Source organism: Nelumbo nucifera, chromosome 1 (genome assembly GCF_055504915.1).
Source record: "Nelumbo nucifera cultivar China Antique chromosome 1, China Antique-T2T, whole genome shotgun sequence".
Taxonomy (NCBI): domain Eukaryota; kingdom Viridiplantae; phylum Streptophyta; class Magnoliopsida; order Proteales; family Nelumbonaceae; genus Nelumbo; species Nelumbo nucifera.
Window position 1 is genome coordinate 132,171,427 of NC_142649.1, and position 25,698 is coordinate 132,197,124.

At 43.7% G+C, this 25,698-nt stretch overlaps 1 protein-coding gene across 3 annotated transcripts; it reads left to right on the plus strand.

The window, feature by feature from the left end:
* The first annotated feature begins 1,164 nt into the window (after positions 1–1,164).
* Positions 1,165–23,888, plus strand: LOC104608191 (protein kinase and Mad3-BUB1-I domain-containing protein). Of its 3 annotated transcripts, none has more exons than XM_088894268.1 (15): positions 1,165–1,348; positions 1,461–1,596; positions 1,686–1,843; positions 1,955–2,045; positions 13,272–13,382; positions 13,467–13,554; positions 15,165–15,268; positions 15,369–15,440; positions 15,539–15,628; positions 15,713–15,870; positions 22,881–22,935; positions 23,017–23,151; positions 23,245–23,366; positions 23,456–23,656; positions 23,764–23,888. In XM_088894268.1, exons 1-14 carry the CDS (start codon positions 1,281–1,283, stop codon positions 23,643–23,645), a joined length of 1,578 nt encoding a protein of 525 aa, XP_088750394.1. In that variant the 5' UTR covers positions 1,165–1,280; the 3' UTR covers positions 23,646–23,656; positions 23,764–23,888. The 3 variants fall into 3 exon arrangements, with proteins under 3 accessions (XP_088750394.1, XP_088750395.1, XP_010272398.1); XM_088894269.1 differs by having other exon boundaries at positions 23,792–23,888; XM_010274096.3 differs by having other exon boundaries at positions 1,166–1,348; positions 23,456–23,888.
* The last annotated feature ends 1,810 nt before the right edge of the window (positions 23,889–25,698 follow it).

The following is a 25,698-nucleotide window of genomic DNA, read 5'->3' on the forward strand; positions in this document are numbered from 1 at the left end:
CGGGCCGGGCTTTCACTCTGTATTAATAGATTTTTCTAAGGCCCGTGCCCGAGCCCGGCCCGACCATCGGGCCTACAACTTGGGCCTAAGCCCGGCCCTCATAAAAAGCCCGAAGCCCGGGCCTGGGCCCGAGCCCGAAATTTAGCCCATACTGTTACTACTGCTGAAGCGGCTGAATAGAGAGAGAGAGAGAGAGAGAGAGATTATAAAGAAAAGAATAAAAAATGTATATATTAAATTATAAATATATATTTCAATAAATATTATATTATTTATATATTTTATATAATATATAAAATACATATTATATATTTTATAAAATATATAATGCTGAGTTGGCCCGAGTTTTTTTGACAAATCCTGAACCCGGCCCGAAACACAGTCGAGCTTACTGTATTAGGCCCGAGGTCAGGCCCGCGGACCTAATTACATGACCAAGCCCAATCGGGGCGCGGGCTGGTTTGGGCCGGGCCATTGGGCTACCCGGCCCATGAACAGGTCTAGGCCCATGTTCACAAATACACACAAACCAACGAGTCTTGGATAAGATCCTTAACCTAGGAAAGCATCTAGATGATATCAACCATATGTTAATTGGAACTCGGAACTGGTCCATATCCATAAAAAAAAAATTCGTTGTTTTGTGAAGACAATTCTAACGTTTCGTTTCTACCGTCTGATCACCTTAACTTTTAAACCAACTAAATCGGAGTCTAAATCTCTGCAAATAAAAACTCAACTCAAACTCTGGTCGCATAGCATCCAGCCCTTATGTTAAATCCATGGGTAAATATTCTTAATATGCGGCTGGATTATCATGCTTTAAGTTTGAACAGAATCCGTCCCAGAAGATCGACGGTAATAACTCACCAATGAAATTCATTTGACCACATACTTTGGTAGCCAACGACGTATTCGATATTTATGTCAGAATGGTGTAATCGGAAGGCTATTCTCGTCATTGTACTATCATTGATTTGAAAATTTGAATAAGCGAACGAGCCGCAACTCAACTCGTCCGGTCCGAGCACCTGAGAGAACGGAATCTGTCCGCACATTGAGAATATCTTCATATCTGCATTTTAAATTCATGGGGAGATATTCTCCATGTACAATTGGATGCCGTGCTCTACGTGTGTACACGATTTTTTGCTTTCAGGAGATCCCGTCTCGTCCGCTCCACCCAATTCAAACCCCTCTCTCTCCTCTCTCCTCCCGCTCTCGCTTGTCTCTGTTGTCTGTGAGTAGACATCGCGTCTGCAGAATCAGCGATCACGAACATGGTAGCCATTTTCAGGAACTCGGAAGACAATGCCTCTGTCGATGATCCACTCTTGCCATGGCTTTGGTAGCGGTTCCTTCTCCGCACTCTGTGAATCTGCCTCGGTGGAGATTGTCTGCTTTTAATTCTTTCTTTAACATTTGTTTGTTTAATTGGAGCTGGTGTTTGTTTGATCCAGGTCGGTTAAGAAGGGACTTGATAGTTTGAACTCCAGTACAGAGACTGAAAATCTTCTAAAGGACTGCATTGTGAAATTCAGGGATGATGATAGATACCGGAATGACATTCGATTTCTGAAGATATGGCTTCTATATGTAAATTCCCTCCGTAAATAACTTCTTAGTGGAAACTTGCATGTAATTGTTCTCAATCACGAGTTAATTTGCTCGCTTTTCTGCCACAGATGGATACCGTTGATGACCTTGAGAGAGTTTTCAGAACAATGGAGGAATACAGGATTTGTCTCACTCATTCCCTACTCTATGAATCCTATGCTCTGTTACTAGAGTCAAGGGGAAACTTGCTAGAGGCGCATGGTGTTTATAAACTGGGCATTTCGAGGTTTTTTTTTTTTTTTTTTTTTAATTTTCCTTCAAAATTCCCTGTTTTTCCTTTTCACTTGTGTGTTTTTTGCCTTAATTTTATAACTTAGGAAGTTGTTTATGGTGCTAGGAATGCTAAACCGATCGAGCGCCTGAAGAAGGCCTACAAATTATTCCTCAATCGAATGTCTGAAATAGTGAATACCTGCTCGATTCAGGAGGTATGCTCGAACTCATGTTTTTCTTTCTCTCTTTTCTTTTTATTGGTTGAGAGGTAAGAGGTAAGGCTTTACCATTTGAATCAGGGTTTTGTAAATAAACACTTCCTACATCTTCTGTTCCCTGCCTCCCTGCTTAAATGAATTGCCATTACAGAAAACTTTCAAGCTAATAGTTGCTAGCTTATTGTACGAGCATAAGTCTAATTTTGCATTTAATCCCTCTTCGGATCAACGAACAACATACAGCATTGAACCTTCTGAATATGCTTAGTCAATTCATCCATAACTAATACAAACAAATAAGGGCTAAGTACTGAGAGTTGGTGAAGCCCCATTGTAACTAGAAAGTTTAATGCCTCTTACAGGTGTTTTAACGTTGGTTGTTGCAGCTTCAACATGTCCTAATTAGGTCCAAATACCTATTCGGTACTCCTTTTCCAAAACATACCGTATTATCTTTTTTGTGACTTTATAATATGTTTTCTCTAGATCAACAGATACCATGTGAAGATCTCTCTTCTTCTCCCTAAACATTTTAATCTATAGTCACAATAAAACTGTTGTGATAGGATCAACATGTACACCTTGAATTAAATAATAGTAATAAAACCATTTTGATGTATTCCTAAGGATCAATGTGCTACCGTCAATACTCACTGATGGTACTTTCAGGACTTGAATAAGGAAAACAACAAAAAGGTGGGAGATTTTTATCATGAGCTCATTTCTTGTAAATCTTGAAAAGAGACAATTCATGGACAATATCCTCAGATCTACACAAATTGCAATAACCCATAGAAGGATAAATAAGTAAACAAATATGAATGGTAGTTGTATATTGGGCAATATCCTAACTTGCTTGTAGCCTTATAAGCATCTCTCATTTAAGTGTTGTTATCATGTTTGTATTATTCAAATATGTGCAGTGGGGAAATGTAGATTTATTTTATTTCCTTTATCTTGTCTAATTTAAATGGATCCAAGTTGGATCTAATTATCGTTAGGTTCAAAGTTGGTGGACCTAGAAACCCGGGTGCTCGGATAGACAGATACCTATTGGTGCTGCTACCTGCTACCATTGAGAGATGTGTCCCAATTCTCGAAAACATAAGACACCTAGACATGTGTTGAGTTACTTCACAAATCATCATCTTCTAATTTGTTTTGATTTTTTTGATGCTTAAAATAAAAAAGTTGGGGTGCAACATGAGGACTTCCCAGGAGGTCACCCATCCTAGTACTATCTTCTTATTTATTTTTGATGGAGGGTGATTTGGCCTGACCTCGTAGCACGGGTACATGTGGGTGTGACCTTGTTCAAGCGATGACTTAGCGTGACAGCACAGTAGGCACAACCGCAACTCGATGGGAAAGTCACACCGAGTTCAGTCCAGCAACTCGGCGGGATAGACTACTCGTCGGGAGCTGCCTAGCCCGCGCCTCCTCCCCGGGGCTAAGGCACCCCAAGCTGCCTCCGAGCTCGGGGCCCCCTGACCTCTCCTAATATCCGAGCCCCACTAGTGGACCTCAGGCCACTCCCAGACAGGAACACATCGACCCACCTCTAGATGCCCCGAGGTGAAGACACCTCGGGTCAGATAGCTCGGCATAGCTTTCCACAGGCAGCTCGCCGCTTACGGGATAGCCCGGCACAGAGTAACTCGTGAAAGAGTAATTCGGCAGATCGCAGGAAGATCTCCTGCCCGACCACCGTACCCGACAAATCTGGGGACAGCAGCCATGTCCCTCGTCAGACAGCGTCGTGCCTGCCACCTTTAGAGGGTGCCTTACACCTGACAAGCACGTACCCTGCAATGACGGCCCCGCACGTGCCACCTCAGCCTTGCTTGTAACGGCTGCGGCAGGCTGACAGTGGCGGTTATACCTGCCCTGTCAGAGGCCAATGGGCCTGATTCAACGGAGTTCTGTTATAAGGAGCCTATTCTCAAAGAACGAGGGATCTTTTGATCACTCGCGCTATCTGCACTCTTAGCCTTCACCTTCTCCTTGCTTCTTCCACAGAATACTAACTTAAGCGTCGGAGTGTTCCCGTCGGGCAAGCCCCCAGGGATTCTTCTTCTTCTTCATCTTAGGTACCCTTCGGGAGCCACGCAAGTGCCAGCTAGGAGTGACCGGATTGTGCACCATCATTTGGCGCCGTCTGTGGGAACCGCTTCTAAAAACCTTCCTCTAAACCTTCACAGTTCTTTCTTTTCTGAAAACTCAACACTCATGGCTTCCTCAAGCAATGCCAAACGTAGCATGGAGATGGATAACGCCAGGGAACAACCCTAGGCTCCCACGGTCTGCATTGGGTAGTTCACCATTCCCCTCTCGGTGGACGGAGTCCCCAGCCTGAACATGCTGCGAGCAACGACGCCTGTGGGTGTTCCCCTTCCTCCCTCTGTTGAAATGACCTTCGCTGAACCGACGGTCATCCCTCTGGCGACCAACCAGAACCAGCTCGACGATTTGATGCAGTGTATGCGGGCCATGCAAGCCCACGTGCAGCAGCTCCAGCAACACCAGCTTTACCAGCAGCAAGTGCTGCACCACGTCTCCCAGTACCACTACCAGTAACAATTCCCTCAGCTGCCTCAACCTCAGCTTCAGCAGCTGCAACTTCCTCCTTGGCATCCAGCCTCACAGCTAGCTAGGTCTCGCTGCCAGGATGAAGCCCTTCTCGCCAAGGAGAAGCCTCCCAAAACCCTCCTAAGAGCCAGGCCTCCTCCCGCGGCAGACAAGAAAGACCGGCCACCCTGGTCTCGCCGCGGGCGGTCAAGTCGGGAGGACCCCAGCTCGCCAGGTCTACATCACCTCGGCAGTTGAAGTTCGAAACCCTGCTCCTGGAGAACCGGTTTGAGATCCTGGCTATAGACTCCAAGCAGGATCCCTCTGTCCGCAGCCATCACTAGCGACCCGAGCTACTTCCTACACAAACCATTCCTGACAGCACGGAGGTGAGCAGCACGAATGTGGAGCCCGCCAAGAAGCAGAGACGTCGCCGCTGAGCTCGCCGATCTGCCACCCACAACCTGCCTGAGCTCGGAGGCAGAGAAGAGGTAAGCTCGGGCAAAGCCAAGGCTCCCCTCCTTTCAGTTCCATCCCCCTTGTCTCCCGAGCTCCTGGCAGTTCCAATGCCTAAAGACTTCAAGCTCCCCCCTCTCGACAAGTATGACGGGTCGTTTGACCCAAATGACCACGTAGACGCCTTTTAGTCGCAGATGCACCTGGCGAGAGCCAGTGAATCGTGCATGTGCGTGGCCTTCTCCACCACTTTCAGAGGAGTGGCCCGCGCGTGGTATCGGAATTTGGCACCCGGATCGATAAGAAGTTGGGCGCGGTTCGCGCAGGCCTTCACGTCCCACTTTGTCACTAGCAAGCGGTGCTCGCGAATTGAGGAAAGCCTCCTCAACATAGTACAGAGAGAGGGAGAGTCCATCTGGGGCTATATCAAGCGGTTCAACGATGTGTGCATGCAGATACTGCGCCTGGACCCCGCTGTGCGCCTTGCAGCAGCCAAGAAAGGCGTGACACAAAGAGTTCAAATGGCACATGGTCGTCAACCAACCTGCGACCATAACCGAATTCCTTAAGCTCGCGGACAGGTTTATAGCCACGGAAGAAGAGATCAACCAGAAGGGCGAGGGCGCGCCCGAGAAGAGGAAAAGAAAAGGAGAGCCTTCCAGCCAAGGGGACAGCCGAAAGAAGAAAGATGTAGCTCGGGGGGCAAAGCAGGGTCAGTCGTTTCGAGCCCCTGTAGCGGACCGAACTAATTACACCCCACTGAACGCGAAGCGGGCCGAAGTCCTGATGGCGATCAAGGACGCCCCGTATGTGAAGTGGCCACCCCGTCTGAGGGGGATTCCCAACGAGAGAAATAAGAACTTGTACTGTAGTTTTCACAGAGATCACGGTCACAGTACTGAAAATTGTAAGAACCTCCGCGACGAGATAGAGGAGTTCATCTGTCGCGGATATTTAAGGAACTTTGTACAAAATAATAATAATGATAATAATAAAACAGGTTGGCGAGGGGAGCACGGTAAGTATGCTCCCGAGTCCAGCAGCAGGCCGGCCGAACAGTCGCAGAGGCAGCCTCCGGAAGAGAGGCCGGTTCGGGGCACCATCCACGTGATAGCGGGAGGCTCGATCGTTGCGGGTTGTACTTCAGCAGCAGCTCGGACGTCAGTTCGTCAAGCTGCTCGGGAAGAACAGAATCCTCTGAAGCGGACGAAGACAGAAGAACCAATTTTCTTCACAGAAGACGATGCGCGAGGGGTCCTCTACCCCCACGACGACGCGCTTGTGATAAAGCTGAGGATCAACGACTTCGAGGTCAGGTATGTACTCGTTGACTCAGGCAGCTCGGAAGATGTTCTCTTCAAAGCCGCGTTCGACCAGCTTCAGTTGCAGGGAAGTGACTTGAGGCCTGCGAACACTCCTTTGGTGGGCTTCAGCGGAGAAGAGGTCAGGCCCCTTGGGAAAGTAACAGTACCTATTGAAGTCGGCACATGGCCCTGCGTAGTCAGACCACGAATTCTTGGTGGTCGCGACCCCCTCCCCATACAACGCCATAATAGGACGACTGCTCCCCAGAATCGACCGCTTGGTGGACGCGACCTCAGGGCACGAGTTGCTAAGTTTCTTAGACGTCTATTCGGGCTATAACCAAATCAAGATGGACCCGACGGACGAAGAAAAGACCGCCTTTATCACAGAGTTCGGTCTATACTGTTACAAGGTTATGCCCTTCGGGTTGAAAAACGCAGGGGTGACCTTTCAAAGGCTTGTAAATAAATTGTTCGAGCCATTAATTGGCAGAAAAGTTGTTATGTAGACGACATGGTCATCAAAACCCAATTTTCGCATGAATTAATTCAAGATTTGCATTCTGTTTTTGAAATTTTGCATAAGTTTAATATGTAGTTGAATCCAAACAAGTGTGTCTTCGGTGTTACCTCGGGTAAATTCCTAGGGTACATCGTTAACCGGCGCGGCATTGAGGCCAACTCGGATAAGATTAAGGCCATCTTAGATATGAGACCACCCCGAAAGTTGAAGGAGGTTTAGAGATTGAATGGTCGCATAGCCGCTCTAAGCCGCTTCATGTCCAAGTCGGCTGACCGTTGCCTGCCATTCTTTTAGGCAATTGAGAGCAAAGGGTTCGAATGGACCCAAGACTGCCAGCTCGCGTTTGATGAGCTCAAGAAATACCTCGCTAGTGTGCTGATCTTAACTCGACCCGAGGAGGGCGCTGTTTTAGAACTGTACCTCTCGGCGAGCGACGAAGTGGTCAGTTCGGTACTAATAAAGGAAGTAGATCGGGTCCAACGACCCATCTATTATGTTAGTAAAGTATTACAAGGAGCAGAGATGAGATAACCTGAGATAGAAAAGTTAGCATACGCACTGATAATTGCAACTCGGAAGCTCCGCCCGTACTTCCAAGCTCATACTGTTATCGTCCTCACCGACAAACCTCTGAGGCATGTCTTACTTAAGCCCGAGGTCTCTGGTCGGCTGACGAAGTGGGCTGTTGAGCTCAGCGAGTACGACCTCCAGTACAAGCCGCGAACTGCCATTAAGGCCCAAGCCTTAGCAGATTTCATTGCCGAATGCATATTCAGCAACGAAGTTCCCAGGTCGGTTGAGCACGAGGTCCCCAGTTCGGGTGAGCCCGAAGCTCCCAGGCCGGTTCAGTCCGAGCCCCGTGAGGTAGCAGCCAGTGTGGCATCTCTCCTAGTTAGGCCAAGCGCGAGCTGGGATGAGGAGCCCTGGATCCTTCACGTAGATGGCTCCTCGAACCAACAGGGCAGCGGAGCCAGAATATTCCTGCACGGCCCAAATGGCACGAAATTGGAGTACGTGCTACGCTTCGAGTTTGCGACATCTAACAATGAAGCGGAATACGAGGCGTTGATAGCTGGACTAGTTCTAGCCAGAGAAGTAAAAGCCAAGCATATTGTTATCTGTAGCGACTCCCAGCTCGTGGTCAACTAGGTCACTGGCGAGTACGAAGCTCGTGAGCCAACCATGGTCGCCTACTTAGCCAAAGTCAGAAAGGCCCTGCTCAACTTCCAGTCACACTTCATCAGGCAAATCCCGAGGTCGGAGAACGCTGAGGCCGACGCCCTGTCTAGATTAGCCAGCACCAACGACATCACCATGAGAACCGTGTACATAGAGGACCTGCCTTGGCCTAGCATTCTCGGGAGGGGGGGGCAGAGGAGGTTGCTCTCGTCGTTCAAGCAGAGTCGAGCTGGATTGACCCGCTCGCGAGCTTCTTGCTACACGGGACCCTCCCTGTAGATCGCAATGCAGCTAGAAGGATGCAGCACCAGGCAACCAAATACGTCATGATAGACGAACGGCTATACCGGATATCCTACACGCTCCCCTACCTGCGTTGCTTGCGACCTACTGAAGCTGAGCTCGTACTTTGCGACACTCATGAGGGTCTGTGTGGCGGACACTTGGGGGGCAGGGCCCTTGCCCAAAAGGCACTTCGACAGGGGTATTATTGGCCAACAATGAAGGCAGATGCCATTGAGCTTGTTAGAAAATGTGACAAATGCCAGAAGCACGCCAATATTCACCACCAACCTGCTGCCGACCTCAAGTATCTCACCAGCCCGTGGCCTTTTGCGCAATGGGGCATCGACATACTTGGACCGTTCCTGCCAGCAGCAGGCCAGAGGAAATTCTTAGTGGTAGTAGTGGATAATTCACCAAGTGGGTAGAAGCCGAACCCCCTTGTAACGATCACAGCTCGGAACGTCCAAAACTTCTTTTGGAAGAACATTGTGTGCCGCTTTGGGTTACCTCGGGTACTGATCTCTGACAACAGCAAGCAGTTCGAGGACATCAAATTCCAAAATTGGTGCCAAGACATGGGAATCCGACATAATTTTACTTCAGTTGCACACCCTCAAGCAAACGGTCAGACAAAGGTCACAAACAGAGCCATCCTCCGCAGACTGAAGGCACGGTTGGATTGAGCTAAAGGATTGTGGGCAGACGAGCTACCTAGTGTTCTATGGGCTTACCGAACCACGGAAAAGACCGCCACGGGAGAAACTCCCTTCAACCTCACCTACGGCACCGAAGCAGTTATCCCGGCAAAAATCGAAGTACCTACGCTGCGACTGGAAGCATACAGTGACCAGACGAACGAAGATGAGCTGCGTACCAACCTTGATCTACTCAACAAAGTAAGGGACCTCGCGTACATCAGGACTGCAGCTTACCAGCAGAGAGTAGCTTGGTACCATAACGCCAGGGTCAAGAAGCGGAACCTCCGCGTTGGCGACCTGGTCCTTCGTAAAGTTATGGTACCTGAGCCCGGCGCTGGCAAGCTCGGGTCCAACTGGGAAGGACCTTACCGAGTGAAACGAGTGCTCGGGGAAGGAACATACGAGCTCGAGACCCTCGAAGGTAAACAGGTACCTCAGGCATGGAATATTGTCAACTTAAGACAATACTATCTGTAACAACTGAGTAGGCTACGAGCCACTCCCCGAGCCTAAGGGCCAAAATGCCGAGCTAACATGGTCTCGGCACTATAAGACCCTGTTGCCTCTTTGGCACAGGCGGACTCCAGGAGAACGGACTATAAGCCGCTCCTCCAACCTAAGGACTAAGATGCCGGGCTAATGAGAGACCTCGACACCATATAAAGTCTAGTCACCTCATCGGCATAGGCTAAGTACTTGTAATTCCTAAGGCGCAGGCAGGGGCACGAACCTTGTAATGTATAAGCCCACCTCGGGTGCAAACAGGTCGGGCATGTACCCTACTATGTTACTCACCTCGGTGCGCGTAGGGCTACCCCTACTGAGTATTGGAGTACGGTTCGGGGTCACGACAGTTGAGGAACCCTCACTTCGGGTAATTAGCCTGATAGCCTAACAGTTCAGAATAAAATAACCACTTCAGCAAGTAAAGGAAATTACACAAGCGTTTAGCAAAGTGAACTTCTCATTATGAAAATTTCATTACAAAAGTTTTGGTACAAGAAAAAGAAAGGAGATTGAGATTGCAAATACAAGGACCAAGCTATTTTGGAGGCTCGTTGTCTTTGCCAGGGACCTCTTCGGGGGCAGTAACTGGGCCAGCAGCCTCTGCTTCGTTGTCGGCACCTTCGCCCTCAGAGTTCGGATCATCCGCCGACTGACGCACTATGTCATCGGTGATCCGGGAAGTGGTGATAGTGCTTGTGTCCAGATCGGGGTAGAGGTGCCTGATCAGCCACTGGCTGAGCTTGAAGCCCTTGCGGTAGGCCTCAGTCATCACGTCGTCAAATTTCGACAACTGGACGTAATCAATAACAGCCTGCACCTTGGTCCCCTGGAGGGAGTCCTCAAAGATTTCTGTCTTCTCCTTGATGTCAGCTCGGAGGAACTCCACCTCGCGCTCTAGCTTTCCTTTGGCCTTCTTAAGGCCCTGCACCTCAAGCTTCGGTAGCACCCCTAGCAGCTGTCTCGGCAGGCTCAGTGGTGGGCTCTGCCGTTGTCTTAGGTCCCTGAGGCGCCATGTCCTCCTCCAGATTGATGATGGGCTGAACGCCAGGGAGCTCGGGCTCCGGAACCGGAGCCTGTGAAGGCTGAGCCTCGGCAGAGGCCGGCGGAAACTCGACGCGTGCCTTCTTGGCCACACACTTCTTTATCTTCATTTGGCGAAATAGCCTCTGGCCGTCAATCTTCTTCACCTCCATGGGACCTGCAGTGAAGCTCGACGTTAGTAATCCCGAAGTAAATATGTGGACAAAAAGCCGAAGTGAAGGAAACCGGCTCAAGCCGGCCTAGATGAGCTTCTCCTCGGCTGTGAAGTCTTTGTAATTTAACTCGAGCCGAGCCAGCGAATGGAGTGCCTTCTTGGTCTTCCCATCTAGGATGACATCGGGGTCTTGAACGGCCACCCTCCAGTCAATAGGGAAGGGCCACCCCATGCTGCTCCGAACTACGTAATAGTCCCGCTTCCAGGCTGGGACTTTACTCGGGAGCTTGTGCATGAATTTGAAACCCGGGTGGGGAGACAGATAGTAAGACCGTCTGTGCCCGGGGAGAGTGCCCGAAGCACTCTTCTTTATGGCCAAGATTGTACTGATAACGTCCAGGTCAATGGAAAGAGATCGGTCAAAACAAAGGGAAATGGTCCCCACCACATTCCGTATGGAGTTTGGGTGAAGTTGGTCCAAAGTGATGTTAAAGTGCACCAGCACCTCAACAATCAGGGGGTGAAGAGGAAGTTGGAGTCCGGCTATCAATTGCTCCTTGAAGACCACGATCTCGTCAGGACCGTGCTCCCATGGGAAGTTGCCGGTAGGAAGACTGTATGAATATTGCCCAGGGAGGTTGAACCTCTGTATGAGGTTCTGGAGCCTCTTTGGGGTCATGGTGGAAGGGCCAAACTGATCTGGCACCCGACCTCGGTGGGAGGTGGATGCCAGATGACCCGAAGCCGCCCGTACATCGGATGGCTGGGCGGCAGAGGAGCCACCCTAAGCCGAGGTACCCACCTCGGGCTCGTCGATGAGGCTATCTACATCTACGCTAGACGACATTACAAGGCGAAAAGGAAAGAATATTCGGAAAAAGAAAAAGAAGTTCGGAGACTCACCACAAGAAACGCGAACTGAACTAGGGGAACAAACCGAGCTAAAAGACCCGAGCTGGGAACCTCAGACGCGAGCTCAACTCTGACGCTGGAGACTTTGTGGCAAAAAAATGGCCAAGGGTCCCCCACTATTTATAGCCGCTGCGCTCGAGCATTAACGGTCACGATCAAGGCGATCCAACGGCTTTCAGAAAAACCGGCTACGGGTTCCTTGAGGTGAAATCAGTTTAGTGCGTTTTTTCGCGTTTGCGAAGTCCAAACCGTGTGACGTCTGTGCGTATGCTGAACGCGACCCGGGTTCCTTTTGACTGAGCCGGGAACTAGACCGGTCCAGTTGGGCGAAACGCGTGACGAAGCGGCATGAGTGCCGAAGCCAAATCCACCCGGTGCAACATGAACTCCCCGTGCTGGGTCAACACCGCCAACGCAGGGAGTGGGGGGCAATTGATGGAGGGTGATTTGGCTCGACCTCGTAGCACGGGTACACGTGGGCGTGACCTTGTTCAAGCGATGACTTAGCGTGACAGCACAACAGGCACAACCGCAACTCAATGGGAAAGTCACACCGAGTTCAGTCCGGCAACTCGGCGGGATAGACTACTCGCCGGGATCCGCCTAGCCTGTGCCTCCTCCCCGGGGCTAAGGCACCCCGAGCTGCCTCCGAGCTCGGGGCCCCCTGACCTCTCCTAATATCCGAGCCCCACCAGTGGACCTCAGGCTATCCCAGACAGGAACTCGTGAAAGAGTAATTCGGGGACAGCAACCATAGCTTGCCACAGGCAGCTCGCCGCTTACGGGATAGCCCGACACAGAGTAACTCGTGAAAGAGTAATTCGGCATATCGCAGGAAGATCTCCTGCCCGACCACCGTACCTGACAAATCTGGGGACAACAACCATGTCCTTCGTCAGACAGCGTCGTGCCTGCCACCTTTAGAGGGTGCCTTACACCTGACAAGCACGTACCCTGCAATGACGGCCCCGCACGTGCCACCTCAGCCTTGCTTGTAACGGCTGCGGCAGGCTGACAGTGGCGGTTATACTTGCCCTGTCAGAGGCCAATGGGCCTGATTCAACGGAGTTCTGTTATAAGGAGCCTATTCTCAAAGAACGAGGGATCTTTTGATCACTCGCGCTATCTGCACTCTTAGCCTTCACCTTCTCCTTGCTTCTTCCACATAATACTAACTTAAGCGTCGGAGTGTTCCCGCCGGGCAAACCCCCGGGGATTCTTCTTCTTCTTCATCTCTGGTACCCTTTAGGAGCCACGCAAGTGCCAGCTAGGAGTGACCGGATTGCGCACCATCAATTTTCATTACTCTCCTTTTATGAACCTTTGCACACACATAAACACACATACGAACTAATAGTGTAAAACTATTTGGCTGGGAAGCCTAACTTGTTGTCAGCTAAGAAATATATGGTTTAAGCTGAAATACACCCGAGAAAATCATTGTAATTTATTTGATGCCTTTCTGAACTTCTTACTGTATTTCTAGTATTAGTTGTGTGTTTTTTTTTTTGAAGAGTGACCTTGATCTAGTATTGGTTGGTTGATGCTTATATTTTTGGGAGTTAGATGATTGATGTCATGCATTTTCTTTTGTAGAGTGATCTTAGTGCAGCTGTTGAGCTTGGAAAGGATTCTATAAACCCTTGGTTGATTTCCACCATTAAAGATCTAGTGAGGAAGATAAATCCTCAAATGTCGAAGTACAATGTGAGACTCCTTGGTTAATGGTAGTGGTTGGTTTACTTTGATAACTCTAGGTGTTCTTTTAGCCATGATTGATACTTGTTTCAGGGATACCATTTAAGTACTAAAACATATCCAGGAAAGGTGCCCTTATCTTCTTTGCAAAACTCCTCAAGGAATAAGATCATTGAGATAGGTATTGCTCTTTTTTTTTCCACTTCTTTCTTTCATTCACATGTGATGTACTCCTTTTTGGAAGGGTGATTCTATTCATGGTACTTGAATGTCTTCATCATGTGTAAGTGTAATGTGCATAAGGGCTTCTTAATCAATACATCCCTTTCCCCCTTAATTATATATACATATCAGCATATATTATTAGGAAAAATGATTTAAGCACTAATAATTTAACAGTGGATATGGATTTGAATAGAACGGATTGGTAAAACAGGATTCATGTAGCCAACCCCATACGGTTGGGATAAGGTATGGGTGATGATGATGATGAAACAATATTAGGAAATAGCTGAAGCTGAAGTTGGATTGCTAATTATATTCTTTAATATTTAATTATTTTATATCTTTTAAAAGCTAATTAAAGGCCATTATTCAATGTTGGTCCCAGCTATCTGGGGTCTTGGGAGGGGTAGACTGGATATAGTCCTAACATTTGCACTTTTTCTTCCGCACAAAGTGGATGCGCTCTCAGAGTTGAACCTGTATTCTCACATTTGTCAGCCTTGAGATTTTACCATTACACCAAGTAATGGCCCCTCACTAGAAGAAAACTAACCAGAGAGAACAACCAAGTCTGCTGTCTGCATGCTTGAAGAACATCAAGAAGTTGAACAAGACCGAGACTTTGAGAGAGTGACGGAGAGATAGATTAGAACTGTCCCAGAGCATGAGTTGGACTAAAAACAAAACCATTTTGGTCACCATGTCATGAGTTGAACTGGCTGACTGTCCACTTGGACTGTTTGATTCACTTAAATAGAAAATGTTAGAAATAAGAAATACAAAAAAAAAAGAACATTGGCCTACATTATATTTTAGAGCTATTTTACATCAAAATAATCTTAAAACAATAAGTTATAGGTTATAATGGATATAAACACATGTATTCAGCGTAGGTTTGATCAAGTCAACATTTCTAAGAACTAGACAACCTAAAAGACATTTTGTCTGCAGGTTCCTGGTCAGGCCCCAGTCAGGTCCAAGTCTGGCAACACTAATTATAGTCTACCTAGTTTCAATTCTTTTTGCATCTTTTTTCTCCTCTATTTTTTTCTCAGTTTTGATCAAAGCATAAGGCAGAATTCTTTGTTTTCACAGTTCATTTTTGTGAAGTTATCGACTATACACCCTTTCTGATCAAATGTTCAGTGTTAATATCTCTTGCTTTCTGTCTGGGATATTTTCATGAATCAATCTTGTTAATATGTATGGATTAGGGTCCACTTCTAGTTTTGAGTTGATTTTCAAGGTTTTAATGTAATTCCCATTAGCCGCTTAGGTTTGACTACCTCAAACTATCTCTACTCATTGTAATTTTGTTTCAATTGAAAGGAGTAACCTGTTTCAATGTTTAGTCATATAACTGAATTCATGTTATTTTGTTAACATCATCCACCTTACATCCATAGGCTTCAAGCAAATTCTCCAAATTTCCTCTTCTATTTTGTGTTGAAATAGTAAGAGCTTTGGGTTATTTAATGTTTAATTCTCTAAAGAGTGATATACACATCTATGTGTATATTTATCTTGTGTAATTACAAATTTTCATTTGTCATTGTTGTGATCAAGGTGGAAAGAAGTACCAGATCAAAGGCTGCGCAGGTCAAGGTGGATTTGCTCAAGTATTCAAAGCATATGTTAACAGTAATCCTGATGAAGTTGTTGCTTTGAAGGTCATTGTGATCTCTATGGTCATTTTATCTTGGCTACACCCAGTCACCCAGATATCATGTAATTCAGGTTTAACTGTCATTATCTTTTGAATTGTGGCAGATACAAAAACCTCCTTTCCCCTGGGAGTTCTACATGTATCGTCAACTGGACAAGCGTATCACTGATGAGGAAGTATGCTAATTGCCTAATTTTTGACATTCTCATTAATCATGAAGACCTTGATTGTTAGAAAATGTTGTTTATTTATGACCTCTCATTTTTTTTTTCAGAGATTAAGCTTTGGTTTTTCTCACAAGGTGCATATCTATTCTGACTATAGTATATTAGTCTGTGACTATTTATCCCATGGAACACTTCAGGTAGGTGAATCCCATTTTACATTTGTTGATTTGATCAGTTATATCTTGCAATTGAACTCATCTTTGCATGAATATCTTGTGCAGGATGCTATAAATTCATATCTGGTGGTTGGCCAGAATATGGAAGAAGTGTTATGCATTTATTACACCATAGAAATGCTTCACATGCTGGAGACTCTTCACAGTGTCAATATAATTCATGGTGACTTCAAGCCGGATAATTTGCTTATGCGCTATTCCAGGTAATGAAGATCTTACCAGGGTAAAATTTGTTCATAGTGTGAAATAAAACAGGAAATAATGCCATTCGCCTGCTATAGTACTCTATAGCAGTATGGCTGCATATATCCTATCACCCACTTGTATGAATTTGAATAATTCATTTGAAGCAATTTAACAGTGTCCATTTGGTTTGTCCCAACCAAGTTTCAAAGTATCAATACATGAAATGCAAAAATTGCATTTTGTGCATTATAAAGCTTCAATACTCTTTTTTTTTTCTTTTTTCATCCTAACATTTCAGAATTAGGTAAGGCAAGAGAGGATCTAATGATTGAACCTAGATCCCCCAATCCTTTTAAATTGCATTTCAGTGGGTTCAAAAACCAATATGTATTGTATGATACACACTGGTATGTTCTGATATTTTGCACCTTGGTCCCAAGTCCTAACCAGTTGGTTGTTTTGTTATTTCTTGATATTGAGTTTTCTGCATGACATGCTATAACCATGTAGTTCTCCTGGCACTGTTGAATTGATTTACATATGCTAACTTCTTAGGCTGTTTAACGTTGTGTGTTTGATTGCAGCAGAAAAAAAGAGGAATAAAGCATTATGTGTTTGAGAGAGTAAAAATGGCAATCAATATATTGCAAATTACATGTGTTTGAACTAAAATGGATCTCAAAATTAATCCATTTGGGCTAACTTCTGTTTAGCCTTCCTTTATTTACTCCTTTTAAAACTCATTGGCATATGGTCCAAACTTCTCTGGTTGTCGAGGATGCACTGGTGCCTGTGTGCTTCTGTACATTACAGAACATTTGGAGTGTTTGTGTTCTGAAATCTGAAAAAGAAGTTGGAATTTTTGTTCGTGGAACAGAAGTGTTCCATTCAAATATACCAAATGCTGGTGTAATTTGCAGCCTGACTGTCCCTGATGCTAGACATGTATCAGGTGTCAACTCTTGTGTGGGTCAAGTTAGTTCTCAAATTGCTTGTTGCTTATATTTATTACTATATTATATTATTTATTATAATGTGGCTTTGGCCCCTATACGGGTGAGGTGCCAACTGACCTAGACTACAGGTTACTAGCAAATGCCTTGGTCCCGTGTAAAATCTTAAGAAGACAGATTAGTGGGTCCTTTAATTATTCATCATCATTAACATTGCCTATTCTTGCTTATTCCAGTGTATTTATCAGTTACCTAGCTTTATAATATTGAAATTTGAAGTGTAATAAGATGGCTGTCCCTTCGGCTGTGTTTGGAAACAATGCAAATGGAGTGTAAATCCCGGTTCAGGGTAAATTTGCACTCTGGTTCACTTTTGCCTATGTTTGGAAACATTACATTTATGCACTGACAAATGACAGAAAACACATTTTCCAATGCATATTTACATTGATAATAAGATGTAAAAGTACATCAATAAAAAAAGAAGTAAATTTTCATTCAAGTGGTCTTTTGATAAAAAAGGCATATGCTTTATTGGAATTTTTGTTTGCATCCATTACAGCTAAAAGTCTGTTTGGTAAGAAGGTAAATTTGTCAGTGTAAAACTGTTGCGAAATACAGAGGGAGAAAAGAAGAAGATTTTCTTTATTGATAATTCAAAACATATTGTGCATACACCTTAAATAAGAAAAGATAGGAGAGACAAACCCCTAGAATTTCTCTCAATCAGGGATTGACTAAATCTTTCCCTTAATCCTAGGATCTGACTTTCCTAAATTTATTCAAATCTAATCTTTCCTAAATTTGTTCAAATCTCAAATCATATCTTTCTTAATTTTCCGCAAATCCTGTTTTTCTTAATTTTCCGACACTCTCCCTCAAGTTGGTGCAAAGATATCTATCATGCCCAACTTGCTAACTTGAAGTTCAAATGGCTGTCTCAACAAGCCCTTAGTTAAAATATCTGCAACTTGCTGTGTGGTTGGTACAAACGGAGTGCAGATTTTTCCTTCTTCGAGCTTCTCCTTTATAAAGTGTCTGTCAATCTTAACATGTTTAGTCTTGTCATGTAGAACCGGATTATGAGCAATGCTGATAGCTGCCTTGTTATCACAATACAGTTTCATAGGAAAGTTCACTGGTATCTTGAGATCTGCCAGCACCCTCTTTAGCCAAAGAACCTCATACACTCCTTGAGCCATTGATCTGAATTCAGCCTCAGCACTACTTCTAGCAACTACACTTTGCTTCTTGCTTCTCCAAGTAATTAAATTGCCCCAAAGAAATGTGCAGTACCTCGAAGTTGACCTTCTATCAGTGATTGAGCCTGCCCGGTCCGCATTTGTGTACACCTCAACCCCTCTTCTCATTTTTCTTGAAGAAGAGTCATTTTCCTGGTGTGCCTTTTAGGTACTTAAGAATTCGATACACAACTTCAAGATGTTCTTCGTACGGGGAGTGCATAAATTGACTTACCATGCTCATGGCGAAGGCAATATCAGGACGTGTATGTGACAAGTAAATCAATCTTCCTACCAGCCTTTGGTATCTTCTTGTATCTACTGGAACCCCATCTTTAACTTCTCCAAGTTTAGTATTAACTTCTATCGGAGTGTCTGAAGGTTTGCATCCACTCATTCCAGTTTCTTTTAAGAGATCTAGAATATATTTTCATTGCGAAACCACAATGCTCTTCTTTGATCTTGCCACTTCCATTCCAAGAAAGTACCTTAGCTGGCCTAAGTCTTTAATCTTGAATTCCTTGGCTAGGCTCTGCTTTAGTCTGCTCATCTCTTCAATATCATCTCCAGTCAAGAGTATGTCATCAACATAGACAATCAGAACCGAAACCTTGTCTTTGGTGGATCTTTTTGTGAAAAGAGTATGATCAGATTGTCCTTGACTATATCCTTGAATTTTGACGAACCTTGTGAATCTTTCAAACCAGGCTCTGGGAGACTGTTTAAGTCCATATAGAGATTTTTTTATCTTGCATACATTAGTTCCAAACTTCTCAGTGAAACCAGGTGGAGGCTCCATATATACTTCTTCTTCCAAGTCTCCATTCAAAAAGGCATTCTTCACATCCAGCTGATTCAGTGGCCAATCAAGATTAGCTGCAACAGATAAGAGTACTCGAACTGTATTTAGCTTTGCCACTGGAGAAAAGGTCTCAGAGTAGTCTACTCCATATGTCTAAGTAAAGCCTTTCGCTACTAGGCGAGCCTTGTATCTCTCCAAGGATCCATCTGAGTTGTACTTCAGAGTGAACACCCATTTACAACCACAACTGTCTTTCCATCCGGCAGGTCCACTTTCTCCCAAGTAGCATTCTTTTCCAAAGCTCTCATCTCCTCAAAAACAGCTTCTTTCCACTCAGGAACATTTAGAGCCTCTTGGATACTGTTAGGAATGGATACACTAGATAGTTGTGAAATAAAGGTACAATATGAAGGTGAAATATTTTTGTAAGATATAAAATTTGACAGAGGATGTTTTGTGCAATACCTAACACCCTTCTTGAGAGCAATGGGAAGATCAAGCTGACTGGAAGAATTAGAATTACCTGGAGGAATATTTTCAGGGATTTTTGGAGAATTATCATGAGTTTCACGATCCAACCTTAGATTAGATTCTTGTTGATGCTGTGGAATAGTGCCTCTCCTTTTCTGTGCTAGATATTCCCTTGAATATGCAAGGCCTTTATACTGTTTCGCAAGCATCTCTGTTGTTTCAGCTTTTTCATTTTGAGATGGCATCACCAAAGGTTGTTCATTTTCAATATTTAATTCATTTGTTTCCACTAATTTTGTATTTTCTGCCTCGCTTTCTTTTGGTGACTGGTTGTGAGGAACATCATTATGGATAAATTCAAACATTAAATCAGAACCATCTAAAAAACCATCTTCACTAGTGTTGCTCTCCCCCTAAAGATGGGAGTTGCTGTAGTACGGGGTTCCTTCAAAGAATGTGACATACATAGTCACAAACATCATTTTCAAAACTGGATCAAAGCATTTGTACCCTCTCTGATTAGTGGGATAGCCTACAAAAATACATTTATGTGCTTTTGGATCAAGTTTTGAACGTTTAGGATTATGGTTATGAACAAAGGCCACACTTCCAAAAATTTTTAAGGGAATGTTTGTCACTAGTCGAGAGTTTGGAAAACAGTCAATGAAAACCTGTATGGGTGTTTTAAAATCCAAAATTCGTGTAGGCATTCTGTTAATCAAATAAGTGGCTGTTAAAATGACTTCTCCCCAAAGATACTTAGGAAGCTTAGTTTGAAAACTTAGGGCTCTAACAACTTCAAGGAGATGTTTGTTTTTCCTTTCAGCCACCCCATTTTGTTGAGGTGTATTATTACACGAACTTTGGTGTACAATTCCTTTCTTAGCAAAAAAATTCCCTAATACATTGTTAAAAAATTCTTTTCCATTATCACTTCAAAAAATTTTAATTTGAGTCTGAAATTGTATTTGAACCATGTTATAGAAATTTTTGAACACAATTTCAGCATTAGATTTCTCTTTTAAAAGGAAAACCCAAGTTACCCTAGTATGATCATCAATAAAAGTAATGAACCAACGTTTTCTAGAAAGAGTTGTTACTCTAGAAGGGCCCCAAACATCACTGTGAATCATGGTAAATGGTTTTGATTTTTTATATGGTTGAGACTGAAAAATAGCACGATGATGTTTTGCTAATTCACAAGATTCACACTTGAAAACTGAATGATTTTTATTCATGAATAACTTGGGAAATAGATGCTTTAAATATTGAAAGCTAGGATGACCTAATCGATCCATAACAAAACTTCACTGTCACTAGAAACAGAGATAGAGCTGAAACAAGTCTGTTGGTCTTGCCTTCCAAAGGTAGATCCTTTATTAAAGAGGTAGAGGTCACCATCCTGTTTAGCACCCCCAATCATCTTCCCCGAGGTTAAATCCTAAAATTCACAACAAGAAGACCAAAAATTAACTTGACAGTTATGATCAAGGGTAAGTTTGCTGACTGATAAGAGATTGTATGATAGGTTAGGAACATGCAGAGCATCTTTGAGGTTTAGAGAAGGAGAAATAGGTACAGTTCCTTTCCCAGCAACAGTAGCAAAGGAACCATCTGCAATCTTAACCTTTTGATTCCCTGCACAGGGTGAATATGAGGAAAAGAATTGCGAAGTGCCGGTCATATGATCAGTGGCACCTGAATCTAGTTTCTAGGAGCCATTAGATTTGGTACAAGCAATGGCTGCAGTGAAGAAATTACCTGACTGAGCTAGAGGACAAGATGGGTTAGAGTTTCTTAACGATTGAGATTGAAACATTTTATATAAGTGCTCTATTTGTTCCTTTGTGAAAGGAAGAGACTCTGAGGATGACCGCTGCCCTGGATCCGAGTTGCTTATTTGAAGTGCGCGGACATCTCCCCCTGACTTGTTGTCATTGCCTGATTTTTTCTTCCAACCCGCCGGTTTCCCATGCAGCTTCCAACAGGTTTCCCGAGTATGCCATGGCTTTCTACAATGATCACACCAAGGCCTCTGCTTTCCTCCTCATTTATCTCCGTCTAAGTCTGCACCTCGGGCCACAAGAGCGGACCCTTCATTCTCTGTTTTTGTTTCACTAACATTCTTTAACATCACTTGCCGCCATGCTTCTTCTCTACTCACTTCTGAAAAAACCTCTCTTATAGTAGGCAAGGGCTTTCGTCCTAAGATACGTCCCCAGACCTCATTGAGTTCTTTGTTCAAACCAGCCAAGAAGACAAACACCTGGCCTTTTTCTATCTTCTTTTTGTACCGAGCACTGTCACTGGGACTTTCCCATTCTTCTTCTTCAAATAAATCCAACTCCTGCCAAACAGCCATCATCTCATTATAATAGGTTGTTACTTCACGTTCACCTTGCTGCATCTTCCACATTCGGGTATTCAGTTTGAACAGTTGTGAATGATTGTCCAAATCTGAATAAGTTTCCCTAACACCTTCCCACACATTGTGAGCAGTCGGCAGAAACATGAATGGTTTTCCAACCACCGGATCCATAGAGTTGATCAACCAAGCGATAACCATAGAGTTTTCAGAACGCCACTGCCTGTACTTTGGATCATCAGTGGCTGGTGGTTTCACTTCGCCATTCAAGTAGCCAAGTTTCCCTTTGCTGTCAATCACCAACCGCACGGACTGAGACCACTCAAGATAATTTTTTCCATTCAGTTTGTGAATGGTAATTTGAAGGGAATTCTCAGACAGAGAAATAGCCGTAGGCTGAATACCTCCCTTCGAAGACGTCACACCAATGGTAGCATCCGAAGATGCTGAACCTGAGCCAATCATGGCGGCCTTAAAATTCATGATCGAACCCTATGATTCTGATACCATGTTGCGAAATACAGAGGGAGAAAAGAAGAAGATTTTCTTTATTGATAATTCAAAACATATATGAGCATACACCTTAAATAAGAAAAGATAAGAGAGACAAACCCCTATAATTTCTGTCAATCAGGGATTGACTAAATCTTTCCCTTAATCCTAGGATCTGACTTTCCTAAATTTATTCAAATCTAATCTTTCCTAAATTTGTTCAAATCTCAAATCATATCTTTCTTAATTTGCCGCAAATCCTGTCTTTCTTAATTTGCCGACAAAAACTAACCCAACGTTGCAATTTATATGGACCGTTTTACACTCTCATATTTGCATTCACACTTGTTTGCATTGTTGCCAAACGCAGCCTTCCTAGTTTAGCATCAGTACTTTTCACATAATGCTCATAAAAAATAACAATAATAATAGTTCTAGTATAATCATCCTCAGTCCATTATTAATGATCAAATATCCCTATTTCCTTCTGATATTGAGACTCCAAAGTCCAAACATAAACTCTTTCTAATCATGCCGTCTCTTGGAATTTGGCATCCTTAATAGTAGTTATGTCGTTCTTCCCAATAAAGACAAAGTTGGTTACACACCACCTGAAGGGGAAATTCTCAAGTTCCCCAGTCATCCTGTTATTTGCTTTCTATAAATAATTAATATGATATCTTATTCTTCTGTTCTTTGATAGTGATGATCTTACAGAGGATGGGTTCCGCAATCGAACCGGTCCCTGGCGTAATCAGGTCAATTCTTGTTGCATTAGAGATTGACAGACTGATATCTTGTTTAAGAAAGTGTCTGATAGGTCATTGCATTTCATGTAGGGTCTTTGCCTTGTAGACTGGGGAAGAGGAATAGACCTAAGCCTCTTTCCTGAAGGTACAGAGTTCCAGGGAGACTGTCGGACGTCTGGCTTCAGATGTGCTGAAATGCAAGAGAATAGGCCATGGAAATTTCAGGCTAGTCACCACATTTTCTAGTATATCTCTGTTAATAAAAGCACGTCTATCTCAGTTTCGTTTGTCTGACTCTTAGTTGTTTTCTTTCACCAGGTTGACACTTATGGCCTCTGTGTCATCGTGCATATGATGCTACATGGGACATACATGGCTATAGAAAAAAAGGTCTCTCCAGATGGAACATATCTCTATCAACCCAAATCGTCTTTGAGGCGGTACTGTGCTTTCATCCTTGTCTTGTAGCTCACTAGCTCACTTTTTTTTTTTTAATCTCTTCATCCTGCTTAAAACGATTGGCTTTCAGGTACTGGAACGTTGATCTCTGGAGGAGCTTATTCTCTAAATTACTCAATCACAGTTCCAGTGACGACAATAGAAGGGTGCTGCAAGACTTGAGGGAGTCATTTGTGGATTACATGTGTTCCAATCCTCAGTTAATTAAGAAACTAAAGCAATTACTCGTGAAGCAAAGAACTTCCTTGTGTTCTTCTTAGCCCTTACACAGGTTGCGAATTATCCCTCTGTTTCATTCTTGTATTCCCTGTATGAGTTATACCATAGTGTAAATTTTCCTGCTTTTGTTTTGTTGTCTTTTTTTATTTTTGTTTTCAGGCTGTTTTGCTCCCCTTTTCCTTTGTAGGCTGCATTTGTTTGAGGCGTAAATTCAAATTTTATATCATGGAAAAAATGAATCGATTTAGTGATCGGTGGAAATTAAAACCGGTTGATTTTGAAAATTTACACCTACCTTGTTTGGTTGTCAAGGTGTAAATTCGATGAGATGGTGCAGAGGAGGAGAAGATGATTTACAATGGAGGGAAGCAGGGGAAGAAGAAGAAAAAAAAAAGAGAAGGAAATGATTGGAGTATTAAAAAGAAAAGAAAGAGATCACTCTCTGTTTTGGGTCCCCTCCGGCTCTCCCTAGGAGGTGGGTTCAGATCTGCCGTTGCAACTGGTTGCAGCAACGGTGACGGAAAGAGAAAAAAGGGGGGGGGGGGGGAAGATGAAGAAGAGAGAGAGATCACTTGCAACAGAGCCAGCCGCAGCCGGAGGGGCCAACTTGATTAGCGCTTTTTCTTCCTTTTGGGTCCTCTCTGGCTCTCTCTTCAGAGGTGGGTTCAGATCTGCCGCTGCAACCAGTTGCTGTGGCGGTGATGGAAAGAGAAACAAAAAGGGGTGAAGAAGAGAGAAGAAGAGAAAGAGAGAGCGAGAGAGAAGAGGAAGAACGGTTAATTTTACCTCGATAATCATGTACATATTACATCCATTATTGATATAAATAAAATTTAAAATTAAATTTTACACAAAATTACATGTTTATCAAACGCCAGTAAAATCGAATCGGGGACCCAAACAAACGTAGCCGTAGTAAAAAGTCAACGTGAGTTGATGTTCCAGCAGGCAAGGCTGCAAAATTGGCAGATTGCTGAATTGTAATTTTTTCTGCCGTCAGTCATGTATTGGGTTTTGGGTTAGGAGAATAGAATATCCTACAAAATACAATCAGGCTCTAAAAGGATGATTAATCTGAGAGAGAGCTTATGTTATTTGTCCAATTAAAAACTTGTGTATGCATTATGCGGTTTAACTCCTTTTATCCTTATTCCCTATTGTCAATGTAGTATTGAATTGTTGTAGCACAGGCAGAACCGTTGAATTGGATCTTGAATCTCAGATCAATGGTTCCATCAGTGATTACTAGAGCCCGGTAGGTGTATGTCCAGCAGGCCCAATTCCTAATGTCAATCACTGATATAACGATTTTATATACTTGTCGCATGTCGCTCTCCTCCTCTTGGCCTTTTCCTTGGAAGAGTATTTACGTGCCGGTGTTGCTTATCCAAGATACCTAGACTAGAGAACCGTATGCTTTATCCATTAAAAACAAGGAAAAATATTACGAGGGTAGTTACACTTCTTCATTGCCCAACTCATTCAACTGACATTATGGTGGATGGCAAATTTACTAAAATGCCAGTTTAATGTTTGAATTTGAATAATTAACAACAAAATTGCAAAATGATAGAAATGAACATGATTGATTTATAAATTAGCATATATTTTTATAAACCTTTCTGCATTGGTTTGATGCACAAATTGTTACCGAATGGTTGTGGCTCAGTTGATGAGATCTTTGAATTGTTGTAGAAAAGCCAAAGAAAAGGGAAAATTTATGATGCTGGAAAGATAATAAAGACATGATAAGGGAAAAGTTTTGACCAATTGCACTCCTCTGAATTTTGATGAAAATTTACCTAATTGATTACTACTTTTGTAATGCTGGTTGATTGTTTGTAAACTTTCTCAATATCATGTATTTCCGGCGCTAAAGTCGAACTCAAAAATAAAAACACAAATTACTTAACCTGGGAATGAAAGGATTAAGGATTAAGGTTTTCGAGATTCAATAAAGAAGGGGGTAAAACGGTATCATAAATGAAAAGGGTAATTTTGAAATTTTAAATGTTTCAATAGCCACATGCTCCAAAGTGCAAATAACTGACAAAAATGCTAACGGTTAAGGTCCTCTCTATTGTAATTTTAAGC

Excerpts from the sequence above, each read along its gene's own strand:
- LOC104608191 (XM_088894268.1), top strand. The coding sequence starts at position 1,281 with ATGGTAGCCATTTTCAGGAACTCGGAAGACAATGCCTCTGTCGATGAT. Across the intron at positions 15,441-15,538 it reads AGCGTATCACTGATGAGGAA|AGATTAAGCTTTGGTTTTTC; the intron begins GTATGCTAATTG and ends TTTTTTTTTCAG. Across the intron at positions 22,936-23,016 it reads CCGGTCCCTGGCGTAATCAG|GGTCTTTGCCTTGTAGACTG; the intron begins GTCAATTCTTGT and ends CATTTCATGTAG.